General features: G+C 42.3%; 1 protein-coding gene across 5 annotated transcripts in view; it reads right to left on the bottom strand.

Annotated features, from left to right (window-relative positions):
- The window catches only part of nrip1b (nuclear receptor interacting protein 1b), a 65,513-nt gene that overhangs the window by 384 nt on the left and 52,084 nt on the right, over positions 1-13,045 (bottom strand). For 3 of the 5 annotated variants that reach the window (XM_051909464.1, XM_051909463.1, XM_051909465.1), the window contains one exon: positions 1-5,009. This exon is cut by the window's left edge and continues 384 nt beyond it. In XM_051909464.1, the coding sequence (XP_051765424.1) occupies positions 1,436-4,633 (3,198 nt within the window). In that variant the 5' untranslated portion in view covers positions 4,634-5,009 and the 3' untranslated portion in view covers positions 1-1,435. Of the gene's footprint in view, positions 5,010-11,366; positions 11,596-11,698; positions 11,999-13,045 lie in introns of those variants that run through there. The other 2 variants (XM_051909467.1, XM_051909466.1) reach the window with 2 other exon arrangements.

Genomic DNA, 13,045 nt, shown 5'->3' on the forward strand with positions numbered 1-13,045 from the left:
ACTCCCCATGCGTGTGCATGCTACAGGCAGCAAAGAGCCTCGGACAGAGCAGTAGATGAACAAAGATTATCGTTAGCACAACATAGACATGCAGAAAAGTGTCGTCCTCCAGTACCCTATGTACATTATTACAGTTTTCATATGTACACTGCAAGACGTTAAAAACTTTTTTTTTATGTCTTGACCAATACAAAATAGTAATCTTGAAAGCAATATTTACATAAATTTATCTAATCATTGTCAAAACAATGAATCTTACAGAGAATGTGGAATAAAATCTGATTTTTTTTTTTTAGGATAACGTTTAAGACTCGAGTGATGGGCCTATCTGAGAAAAAAAACAACAAAAAAAAACCCTGAAATAATTTCAAATAAAGTGAACATAAAAAAAGAAAAGATTTAGACTGAATTCCAATCCCTTCTCACAGTAGAGTGGCTGATTCACACAGTATCCTGGAACATTTACAGTCCATAAATATTATTCATAATTAAACGCCACGGCTTTGGTGGACATACTGTATCATTTCTTTCAAAAAGTCCTGCCAACACCGTAAATGTGTGAATGCTACATACAGGATATTTAGATAAGATACAAAACAACAAATTATACAAAATTGTAAAAAGATACATTTCATTGGCTAAAAATATGACACTCAGGTTTTTTTTTGTTGTTGTTGTTTTTAAACGTCATGCCATTATCACCACATAACTGCTATAGTTTCATTCCAGATGAAAAATAAAGCACTGTAAATCTGACTAAGTTACGATTGTGGAACATTCCAGTAAATGTTATCCTTTTGATCACATGTGAGAACCCTCTTGACCTCAGCTAGCTTTACAAGAAAGATACCTGATAGATTACACTGCCATTCCTTTAAATTCAGCTGTAAGAAAATATACTTTATAACTGGACATTTCAATGCCACAAATCCAATATTGTGCTTAGGCTGTACAATTTTCTTTGCCTCAATAAAATGGAAAGGATCCTGATTTGGCTGTAGATAAATATAGTGTGAAATTAGCAGTAACATTTCTGGATTCATCAATAATACACGTAATTGGATGTTCTTCATAAATATTTCAGTTGTGGAAGGAGAAAAAGCTTTTTGTGGTGGACATTTTACATTGTGCTGAACAAAGAATTTAGCTTAGCATACATACAAAAAAATAACATTCAAAGATGTGTATGCAAAATAATTATATCATGGAGAATCATGTGACCATCTCATTCTGACATCAATAATAAAAAAAACAAATCAAACTAATTTAAAAATGAAATCATTTCAAGCGGTGTCAGACAACCAAATGTGAATGACCATGTTCCATGGATAAATTTATTCAGTTTCTGTTTTAAGATGAAAAAAAAATAAAAATAAAAAATATAGACAAATGACCGTACATGCAGTTCTTCAGATTCTCTCCATCTTTAGCAGTTCTACCATTTTTCCACAGAACCGTTTAGGCTCTCTTCTCTCTGGCTATGAGTCTGTCTGTGGACTGGAGAGTTTATTCTGTGCTCATAGTCATTGTGCGGCACCACTTTTGCACCCATGACACAGTGGGCCGGCTGCACCTGATCCCGGATCTCAGGTCTGAGCTGACCGTTTCCCCGCTGAAGCATGTAGTAAAGAATTGGATTAGACCTGGTTAAAGGGGGTGAGTCTGGACTGGATCTCTCCTCCCTGCTAAACGTTTCTCCATGAGACCCTTCAGGTTCTTTTTTAACTGGTTTAGGACTGGCTTTGGGAGAGGAGTTAGCCCAAACTAACGACCCCCCTGTGGTATCAACAGGTGTGGGTGCTGTTTTGGGACCTGTACTAAGAGAATAGGGGTACCACGGCAAGTTCGACAACTCGTGAGGGAAACCAGACTGGGATAAGTTCCCATTGGCTGCACAGTTTGCCTGAAGGATGAAGGGACTTGGCGTCCCTCGGGGCTGGGTAAGCTCCTTCAGACAGTTCTCTGACAGGAGGAGTTGCTTGAGAACATTGAAGCCTTGGCTTTCTCTGGAGAGAGAAGTTTTGCTCTTGGGACTCCCAACTACCTCCTCCTCTTTTGGTTTTACTAGGGCTCTACCATTAAATGCAGGTGTTCCAGACACGAGATTGTCACCAGTGGTATCTCCAGATGGTTGACAAAGTTCATTACTTAGGCACTCTGCCAGTTTTCTTTTTTTAGGAACGGGGCTCTGAAAATCCATTGGCTCCTCTTTTACAGAGTTCCTGAGGTGCCTAGTGTGTGGGTTTGAATGGTAGGTAGCATTCTGCTGCTTCAAAAGCTGGCTGAGAAGTCCAAATTTAGCAGCTGTTTCTGTAGAACATAACTCAGATTTCATTGTGTCCTGTGCTTCAGCAATAGGTGAGTGTTGTGATGATCGTCTCTGATGGTACACTCCATCATCAGAGCTGTCTGATGAAAAATTCTCCTCTACTGGCTCTGTTTTGATCTTATGGTCCAGTGAAGGCTTGTTTGAGCTGTCACAGTTGACAGAGCCTGTCTGAGGCTTCTCCAGCCCCCCTGAGGTTACTTCCAAGAATCTGTGCCCACTGGTTCTTTCTTTCTGGGAAGCTGTTCCCAGCAGAAGCTGCAGTACTGTGCGCTTCTCGAGAAGGTTTTCTATCTGTGTCGACGCCGAGAGTGATTGGTTACATTTGTGAGGTGGGAGAGCAGGAGGGGAACCTCCATCTAGTGCAGAGGCTCTGTTCCGCTTGTTTGGAATGACAAGTCGATCCAATAGGGCCTGAGGCTTGTTAAGCTCAAGTTCTGGGCTTTGCCTTCTGCTCGTCGCCATTTGAGAGTGTAAAGGAGGGGGAGAAGGTGACAAGTTCTTTATACCACTCTGGGCTAGATTCTGTAGTAGCTTGCTGGCACTGAACGGAGGCTCCACCATCTTTTCACTTGAGTGAGCTTTAGACTTGCACAGATCTAATGGACTGGACTGGGCATGAGGCGAGGGGAAGGAGTACGAAGGGGAGACTGAGCTGAAGGTAGCTGTTTGTCGGTCCAGAGGACTCAGTGTTCTGCTGTCCTCAGGTGTGCCAATCCGTTTAAGTGGGCCTGTAGTCAAGCTACCAATTACTGCGTCAGGGCGCAAACCAGGATTATCTGAACTTTTGTTTACCTTCTCGTTATTTCTGCGGTCCAGCAGTAACTGCATTAGAGTGACCTTTTCATGGGATTTCACGTCTGGGCTGGTATCCAGATCTTTGGCCTCATGGACCTTTGGCACGGAAGGTTCCGGCTTCCATTTGTTTATGAGAGACTCTGTGAGCTCCACAGAGGGGGTTAATGAAGAGCAGGGCTCAGATTTTTGGCTAGGCACTCTGCTTTTCATGGAGAGGTCAATGGGGGAACAGCTGGAGAAGCTCTCAGCATCACTGCTATCTTTGGTCAGGCTGTTATCCTGGTTGGAGTACTCGCTGTCAGAATGCTGGGAGGAGGCCCGGCTCTGGAGGACTGCGGCATCCTCCAGGTGTCCGTTTCTGGTGAGCTGCTGCTGGGAGTTGTGATTGTTGAGAAGTAGGAGCAATAGGCTGCTGCAGTTCTGTGGCGGTCGACCATGTCTGTCGAAGGGCCGTCTCTCTTTGGGGGGTCTCATGGTGGGTGAGGAAAGGGATGGGCTTCTTTTGCTAGAATTTATCACTGTTGGGGGGAGTGTTCCGTTTTGAACATTTAAAGAGCTTAGCATGTCTGGGGCGGTTGTTGGCTGCCCCATGCTGGGGGGCCTCTTATCCTGTGTTTGTTGAGTAGCCATAGCAGCTAGCCTCTCGCTGGCTGATCGACTGGTTAATTGTGCTTTTAAGGCCTGTTCTCTTGAGTACTGCTGTAGATGAGCCTCACTGGACAGCAACAAGGCCAGCTGACTGCAAGCGACACTGGGCTTGGGTGAAGGGGCCGGACTGGATCTGGTCCGTACAATATTGGCAACAGCCTTGAGTCGCTCTGTGCAGGACATTGATTCTGAGCTAGTGTTCTGGGCAGAGCTTTGAGAGGAATGAGGAGAATCAGAGCCTCGATTCTGGTTACTCTGACGACAGTAAGGCACGGTATTTTGTTTCTGTTGCTTGCTTTTCCTCATGAGGCTTTTTAGGTGGCCTGACGCTGTGCCGTAACTCTGGTAGGTTTCCTTATCAACAGGAGCACTTTCACTGCTCTCCCTGTCGAGCGGTTTGTGGCTTTGAGAAATGTGCTGTGACAAGGCGACACTCTGCAGCCGAGAGCTGAAGGACTGCAGCAGAGAAGCCAGCAAGGTGCTCTCCCCCTGCCCAGAGCCATCCAGGCTTCCTTTGTAGTGCTCCCTTCTCTGTCCGTTCACTTCCACTACAGTGCCTGATCGTTTCTGGCTGTCATCTTCATTCCACGCTCCAGAGCGAAGCAGTCTGGCTTTTTTAAGGTGCTGCGAGGCAACACTAGGTGGTCTACTCTTGTCTGGCGAGGGGGAGCCATGATTGGGGAGCTGAAACACCCTAGTCACCCTGTTGGCATTCTCTACGTTGTTGTGGACAGGTTCTGATCTCTGTGTGGCAGTGGCAGCAGGCCCAGTGGTGACCGGATGCATTAGCAAACCTTCCAGATATGTTAAAGCAGCAGAATCCTGGTGAGTTTCAGGGCCAGACTCCACCCCATGAGTCATGTTCAACAGCAGGATGCCCTGATGTGGTGTTTTACAACTACTGAAAATGTCTTAGTAAGATCTGTGCCATAAATGATGAGAGCAGAGAACTCCAGCAGCGCTTTGGATTTCGTTCCTTTTCAGTCAAGAAGTTTTACATATAGGACCAGAGGGCATTTGTAATGTCAAGCACGACAACCCAGCTGGCATTGTTGTGCATTCGATGAGTAAATCCAGAATGCTTTAAAATGATGTTGTGAGCACAATCAGAGGAATGAGAAGGTTTCTCTGTCCTGATGAAGCATACACTCTATATTTGGGAGTTCTTCTGGGAGAAACCAAAGGCTCAGCATTCCCAGCTTGCTCTTCTGATCTCAAGACGTGGCCACACGGGAACCTACAGCACAAGAAGAGAAAACACTACATGAGTGACAGGCGTCAACATCCCAGCATCATCAAAACAACCACTGTAACTTTCTTTGAAGTCTCTGTCAAAACCAATTATCACAAAAGAACTAATTAAATTCATGCAAAAAAAAAAGAGAAAACTTCAGAGTAAACACAAAGCTTCTTTTTGACAAACTCTTTATAGGGACTTCAGCAATTGCCACTCAAAATTCACCCAGCTGTTTTTAGAATCCTCTTTAGGACCTCTCAAAGTTTGTTTTTATGTAAAGAGAAGATCTTTAAATGTCCATTATTTCCCATGAGGCTCAGCATTCACCACAGATATCACCACAGATTAAGGAGAGTAAATGGACATCTTAAGGGTTTCTTAAAGTTAAGAGAACACAAGGACTGTGTTTGCTCATACTATGTCCAAAATAAATATATTTTCTTAAACTTTGTTAGTAAGAAGGACAACTTCTCACGTGCTGCACTTAAGCAGAAAATTAAGCAAAAAATTAACACTATAATGTCACTCACAAAATGCTGTGATGCCAAAATTTACTTTTTGACAAAAAACAGTATTGAATTTTGATTCCAGTCATTTATCGGTCATCAGCCATTTTATGAAAATAATTATCAGCTTATCTGTATCAGTAAATTTATTATCAGTGCATCCCAAAGTAAAACATTAACACAGATCTGCTCTTTTTGATAAGCACACTCTCTTTCAGATATGAGCAAATACTAAGTTATATTATGACTGAAAAACTATTGTTCAATCCAGGAAAACAAGTTTTAGGACAAAAATCTAAATAAAGCATTTTCCTCTTCCACAGATATGACAGTCTACCTGGCATAACAGGACCAAAGAAGTGAATACCCATTCAAAAACGGCTGTCAGCAGCCCCTCATACTTGGGCCAGTCGTGGCTCAGCAGGGCTGGCAGGTGTAGAGGGGCACACATGGCACACCTGTCAGACCGCTCCTCCACAGAGCCACAGCATCAGATAACATGACAGCACCGCTGGCTGCTCGCTCGACGGGCCTGAACCCTGTCAGAACTGCTTCCATAAACACTCCTGACTTCCCACTGTCAGGGCCACCATCACAAAGGTTAATTAATACAGGATTCCAGCTCCCCTAAAGCAGTGCTCAGCTGCCAGAGAACATCTTACCCTCCTTGTCCTGCCCCTTCAGCAACGGGGTAACGTGTTTCAGTGGTTTGCTGAGGAGTTAAGCTCGACCTTGAGCTGGGGATGCTGTTACAGCAATTCAACAACACGCTTACGCCTGGAATATCCTGAATGTGCTGTAGTAACTTAAGATCCTCAAGATGACGTGACAGGAAAATCCTGCGAGAATCAGCACAAGGTCACACGCATTTAAATTTGATGCAAACTGCATTAAGTTGCAACGGTTGGACGCAACAAGTTACGACTGCAAGGACAACGAGGAGGAAAACTAATTCATTAACTAATTCAGTCTCAGTTACATTATCAGCCTGGGCCACTGACCTAAATTTAACAACAAAGAGGGCAACCTGCTAGAACGGGGCCATCTGACGTCTCACGCTAATCTTAATGGGCCAGATTAAGATTAATTTCCCGCCAATGGCGATGCTGCTACCCTACAAATAAAAGTTCAAACTTGGGACAGACAGAGATAAACAGAAGATAAACAGACATGCTGAAAAACTGGACCATAAGAACAATAAAGTAAACACATCATTCAAGATAAATCAATATTGGTCTACAATCTGATCAAGCTAGATTAGATCTTGTCCATGAAAACAAAAGGTAAACTAAAGGGATAGTTCAGCCAAAAATGAAAATTCTGTCATCATTTATCACCCTCATGCCACTCCAAACTTGTATGACTTTTCTTCTTCTGAGTTTTAATCCACACAATGAAAGTCAGTGGGGTCCAAAACAAGACAAGACAACACTGACAAAAAAAAAAAAAGCACTTAGACATTTTGGAAAATGTCTTTTAGGTTTTGCAAAAGAAAAAAAAGAAAGTCATACAGGTTTGGAATGACATGAAGGGGATAAAAATTTACAGAATTTTCATTTTTGAGTAAATGATTCCTTTAAAATCTAACAAGAAAGACTATGAATAAGTATATGAATATTTATCATTTACTATTATTATGAGAGGAAGCAGGCACACAAGGGACAGGAAATACTGGTCTAAGATTCAATCTCGCAGCATACACTCCATTCGTCTTTCCCGCACATGACCCTGCTGAACAAGAAATACAAAATATGTTTTCTCTCTCCCTCTCTCTCTTTTTCCCCTCCATCTCTCTCCCTCCAGCGGTCCGCAAGTGATTATCCATTATCTCTGACAATGTCAAACATTCACACCCAACAGCATTTTAAGTGATTTCACTAGCCAGTGGTGAAGGGAACAGCGGCAGACAGGAAGCTTTATCATGGCAGGGCGTCTCTCTTTGCTCACCCAGACACCACGAGCAGGAAGGTCAAACCATCATCAGTGGCTGAGAGGCAATTTCCCCTGAGGAGCTGGACAAAATATGGCCTTAACTGTGAACGCCTAACTTCTTGATGCAAATGTCAGGGATTTGATATCCAAAGCCAATTGCTCACATGTGGGGTATGAAATTAATTGGAATCCAACCCGTCCCACAAAGTACCCTAACAAAAAAAGGTTAATGAATGATCCCCATTATAAGGAACCATAATCCATTTGCACCATTTAAAATGCATGATTAAAAATAGGGTGAGCCACAGGAACTGTGCTGCGAGTCAAGGTCAAGTACGCCTGAGTCTCAGTGCATGCAACAGCTGGAGTCCATGCAAAGCGCTCAGTGTTAATAAAAAGTGACAACCCGGTCCTTGCTGCGCGTATCGCTAATATCTGACACCAGACTGGCAGACGCTTCCCCGGCGTTAAAGGTAAGCCAAGGTTAAAGAAATCTTAAAGGAAAGGGAGCCGTGTGAACCGCTTTCCATTATGTTATCGTAGGCAGCTGGTGTTCAGCCAGGCTATGGGCGCTCACTCAGATATGCTGGACAGAATTTGTAAATCCAATATTGCTCAAGAAAATTAAATAAGGGGAGCGACGTGCTACCTAAACAAACACGACTGTAACGTCCACATCAGTGAACTTTTCCTCTTTTGGAGTAAAGTGTAGAGCAAATAAAACAGCTGCTGCGATGACATGGAGCTCTGCAAACTGAGTCTGCTATAAATCTAAAACCAAGTCAATCAGAACAAACTTAATAAGAAAAAACAAACAAAAATGCCCTTGACAGTGAGCTTATTCAAAAGAGACATGACCAATTAGTAAACACACACTGCCTACAGACTAAACTCAATGTTTCCATGACATTACATTGTCCCCCCCTTTTTCCATGAAAAAGGGGGGGGACAATGTAATAAAATAAAACATTACATAAAAATGTATGCTTTTTTTATTTAAATAAAAAAAAAAAAAAAAAAAAAAGATCACATAAGGTCACTATTGCCAACAGCTCATTATAATTCTGCTGCTCGGTTCATGACAAGTAACTCCAGAACGTTCAAATTTATAAACATCAGCATAAGGTTAGTAATTAAATTCAAACCAGAGATTCTATTAATTTTCTTAATCGATTAAGTGCACTTAACCAATGAAAACACAAAGCACCTGGGTTCCTCCTCCTGGCGCATCATTCCAGCTGGCACAAAAGTTGGCAGAACATGCCAACGAAATGCCACCCGAGTACGATTACAGCATCTCATTCACTCTGCGCTCTTATCACTGTGGCTGTAGCGCGCACACATGCTCCTGCTACTCGCAGAAACACTTTGACTCCACTTGCCAACTCCTCCATATCTACTCACCCGCTGTCTTTTTAATAGCAACACAGGCAGTTACAAATAGATCTTACCCTGTTCCTCACTGCTCCTACAACTACACCACATCTCAGGCCTAAAGATCGTTCTACAACTTCTAAGTTTGAACTGAATTGAAGTTGAACTGGAATTGCAGTGATAGTAAGTTGAATTTACTGAATTGCAATTCAAAGAAGTTCAACTGGTAATGGCATTCGGGGGAAGTGTTCTTCCATGTTGATCCATACATATGTCCTTATGTAAGGCCTATAAAACTGTCAACTTAAAGAAAGTTGTCTGTCTGTTATATGATTTTTTAAAATCGTGCTAATTCAAATTCAAATTCACAATGAAATTTCGAGTTTTCAGTTACATTTTCAGTTCCGTTCTGAATGGTGCACAGCCCTGGTTTACTCTTCCCCACACTTCACAAGTGTTTAGCACAGATATGAATTCCCATGCTCCTGCAGTCTTACTCCAAAAGGTCACCTGAACGGATGAGTCAATTTAAAGCACACAAATACACAAACAAACAATCTATTCCCCTCCCAACAAAACACCTTTAACAACCGCTAGAAATCTTCATGTCAAGAACTGTAGCAGCAATCTTCACACATGCTAGGACTACTTAAGACAACAGTGTCCAAACTATAAGCTTTGTTTAATGACGGCTAATGAGGGTGGCCCTCCGTTACGAAGGCGATGCGAGTGCAGACAGAACGGGCGCCTTCGCTGCAGATCTCGGGAGGCTCAGACAGGTGAAGTGTGGTAATCAATTTGCTCTACCGGCAGGACTCCTCAGCAGAATACTAATGAATCTCTCTCTGCACACACATGCACACAAATAATCCCAATCACGCTCTCACACGTTCACTCAAACACACATTTCAACTTTTTCCTTGGGTTGCTCTGGCTGGGGGAGAATGAGAAAACCGCTAGGCTGATCACTGCCGCCCTCAAGGCTATGTGTACACGTCAGGGTACAGATTACATGGCCGTTCCACTCGACACTTCAAAATAGCTACGGGGGAAATCAGGTGAAAGTCAAACCTGGAGTACAACCCCAGCTGCACGGTCCCGTTTGAACACAAAACACACACACGTGGACACACTTACAGCCAGAAATATACAAAACAGAAACCAAACACGCACCTGCGCCACCACACACAGGTACAGATGCGTCCAAAGTAAACATTCAGAAAGAAACACATGAGCAGTCACCTATATAAACACTCAAGGGGAAAGGTATGTCAGAGGAGAAAACCAATTTATCACAATTTAGGGATGGAGCTGAATCTTTAATGCCCACCTCCCAGATTAAATGTGCTTGTGGCTGCACTGAATTAAAGATTTTAATAAGGGTCGTTGAGCATCTATAAACAGTGTCAGTGTCTTTTCTCCACTAAAGTATAAAAAAGTAAATAAAAATAAAATGAAAAATAATTTTAAAAAAAACGTATTGAAGGTGTGGCAACAAGGGAAACCAATTTAAATCCAGCATTTCCCGATCATCTTTTCACAATCAAAACAATAAAAGTGTCAAAATCATGATGGTATAAACAAAATACAGGCCATTTGGAATTCAATCCTTATGTAATCCTGATAATTAAAACTGATAATTAAAAGTTTTTTCCTACTTTTTTCTAATATACACTACAGTTCAAAGGTTTGATTTTTTTGACACATTTAGTTTATCAAATGACAGTAAAAATTTCCATTTCAAATAAATGTTGTTCTTTTGAACTTACAAAGAATCCTGAAAAAGAGTATCAGAGTTTCCTCCAAAAATATTAACTTTTAATTATTGATAATTATAAGAATTTGGTCTTGAGCACCAAATCAGCATATTAGAATGATTTCTGAAGGATCATGTGACACTGACTGGAGTGATAATAATGAAAACAGTCATTTAAAATAATTTCACAATATTAGGTTTTACTGTTTTAAATAAATGCAGCCTTGATAAAAGATAAAAACCTTTGATAAAAACCTTTTTAAAACAAATAAAATCTCCAAATTTTTGAATGGTAGTCTTTTTTTTTTTTTAAATAAATTTTTATGATTTTTTATGATGCTTTTTACAATTTATTTATCCATCTTTACATTTAAAAGGAAAGTGGAGAAGCATCAGGAAACCATAGGCAGAAGAGGGTGGGATCAGGAAATGACCCGAGGTACATTCGAACTAACTGCTAGGCCACATCTCTGAACAAATTTGTCACTCTTATTGATATGACAGTGAAAAGATGACAGGAAATGACTGGCAGAAGGGGGAACAGGACTTGAAAATGTTGAGCTGGATTCAAAATCACATCGCCGCATGAGCCCCAGGGCTCAATGTGTGAGAGCACATGTACTAACTGCTAAGCCAAGGCTAGCCACTGTACTGTTAGTCCCCTCTTCTCTGCAGTCAACAGGGCAGCAGTACAGTGAAGCCAATAGCACATTTTACATCATCAGGAATAATTAGCTTTTTACACATTGAGCGTCATTAATCGCCTCTAACAAGAGGACGCAACCTCACCTTGGCAGTTTCATACACAGCTGGAAAATAGAAAGAGAAGCTACACAGGAACACACAGGAAGCTGACATCCTCTCTGAACTGAAGTGTGAAGACAGCCAGGAGCTATAAAACTAGAGTGAAAACCTCAAAAAGAACGACAGAAAAAAAAACAGGTTGCTGTAGCACTGCTGAAATCTGCGCCCTTGACACACTGACACTGTCATGTGACACTCTGTCATCCGCCACCTGGCAGAACCCCACCCTCACTTCCTCCTCCTGGTAACCCAACGGCATTGAACTACATCACACCGCCCCCCCATCCCCCACGCCAATGGAAGGTAGAGAGGGTCACCATGTCCTCATCTGTAATCCTCTGCCATTCTTCAGCAGCCCGACTGGAGGAGGCGGCACCTGCCACAAGGGGAGAATGCCCAATTAGGCAGCTGTCACGCAAGGCAGAGGCTCCAAACTCATCCCTGTTGAACTGGAGAGCAGCTGCGGGTGCCAATTACAGCGAAACATTAACTGCTTCGGTTCCAGGAAGCCTGGGCAACACATGATGTTCGATGCTTCCAGGTTTCTAGCCTGCGGGCACTGCAACCTGACTGGCTTGGGACTTTTCCCGATCCCGTCCCCCTCTCTCTCCAACTCCCGTCCCCCTCTCTCTCCAAATTTTTTTTTTTAACAATTTATTTTTGGCATTCTTGCCTTTTTTATTATGAGAGGACAGTAGGTAGACAGGAAGCGAAGTGGGAGAAAGACAGGGGGGATGGGATCAGGAAAGGTCCGCAAGCTGGGACTCGAACTCGGGTCGCCCGAAGTGCAACAGTGCTATATGTCAGCAGGCTGCCCACGAGGCTATTGGCGCCGACAATACTTAAAAAAAACGCATAATAATTTAGCTATTTATCTATCTATTTGTTTGTTTATTTATTGTATCATTTATTGTATCAACTTCACTTTATTTTAATTTGATAAAACTGTAAAATGTTCCGTTGGGGTTTACATTTTTGATGATCAATTAATCCTTATATCAGTTTTTACTTATTTGCGCATTCATTTAATTTCCTGAATTAAGGAAGAAGCAGATCGAAAAATAAGTCAAAATAAGTGACAACTCTGAAAGTTGCTTTTTCTAATATAGCCAAATCCATACCGGAAAAAAGGTGACGCTAAACGTGCAACTGAACCACAGTTTCACTTTCTCACACTTTTCACGCAGTTTAAATCGTGATCCAATTATGTAAAGCGTTGTAATGTATTGAATCACAACTTTTGTATCGCAACACATATATTGTGAGGTAGTTTGTGATACCCTACATTAACGTGGAGGACTGGAGGGCCAGAAAAGTAATCTTTTCACATCCTCTCCAACCTTTTTCTGCCAAAAGAGCGACAGTAATGTAACATTTCCATGTTTAAATCAGATCTTCACAGGCCTGGGGCCTCCATAATCTCCCTACTGTTAATTAAATGACGAGGGAGCGTAGGCGAGCCGAGAGGAGAGAGGGACAAAGCTGCTGGGTCTCCTGCCACAGCAAGACTCGTTAATATTAAAGATTTATGCTCTTCCCCCGCCATTGCCACAGACCTTTCTGCACTGTGTGTGTGTGTGCAAGTGTCTGTTCGGGTGTGTGTTTTTAGGATAATGCACTACAATGCAAACTAGACGATCGCTTCGGTCTCAGCAGTGTGTCAA

This window comes from Ctenopharyngodon idella, chromosome 10 (assembly GCF_019924925.1).
Source record: "Ctenopharyngodon idella isolate HZGC_01 chromosome 10, HZGC01, whole genome shotgun sequence".
Lineage (NCBI taxonomy): Eukaryota > Metazoa > Chordata > Actinopteri > Cypriniformes > Xenocyprididae > Ctenopharyngodon > Ctenopharyngodon idella.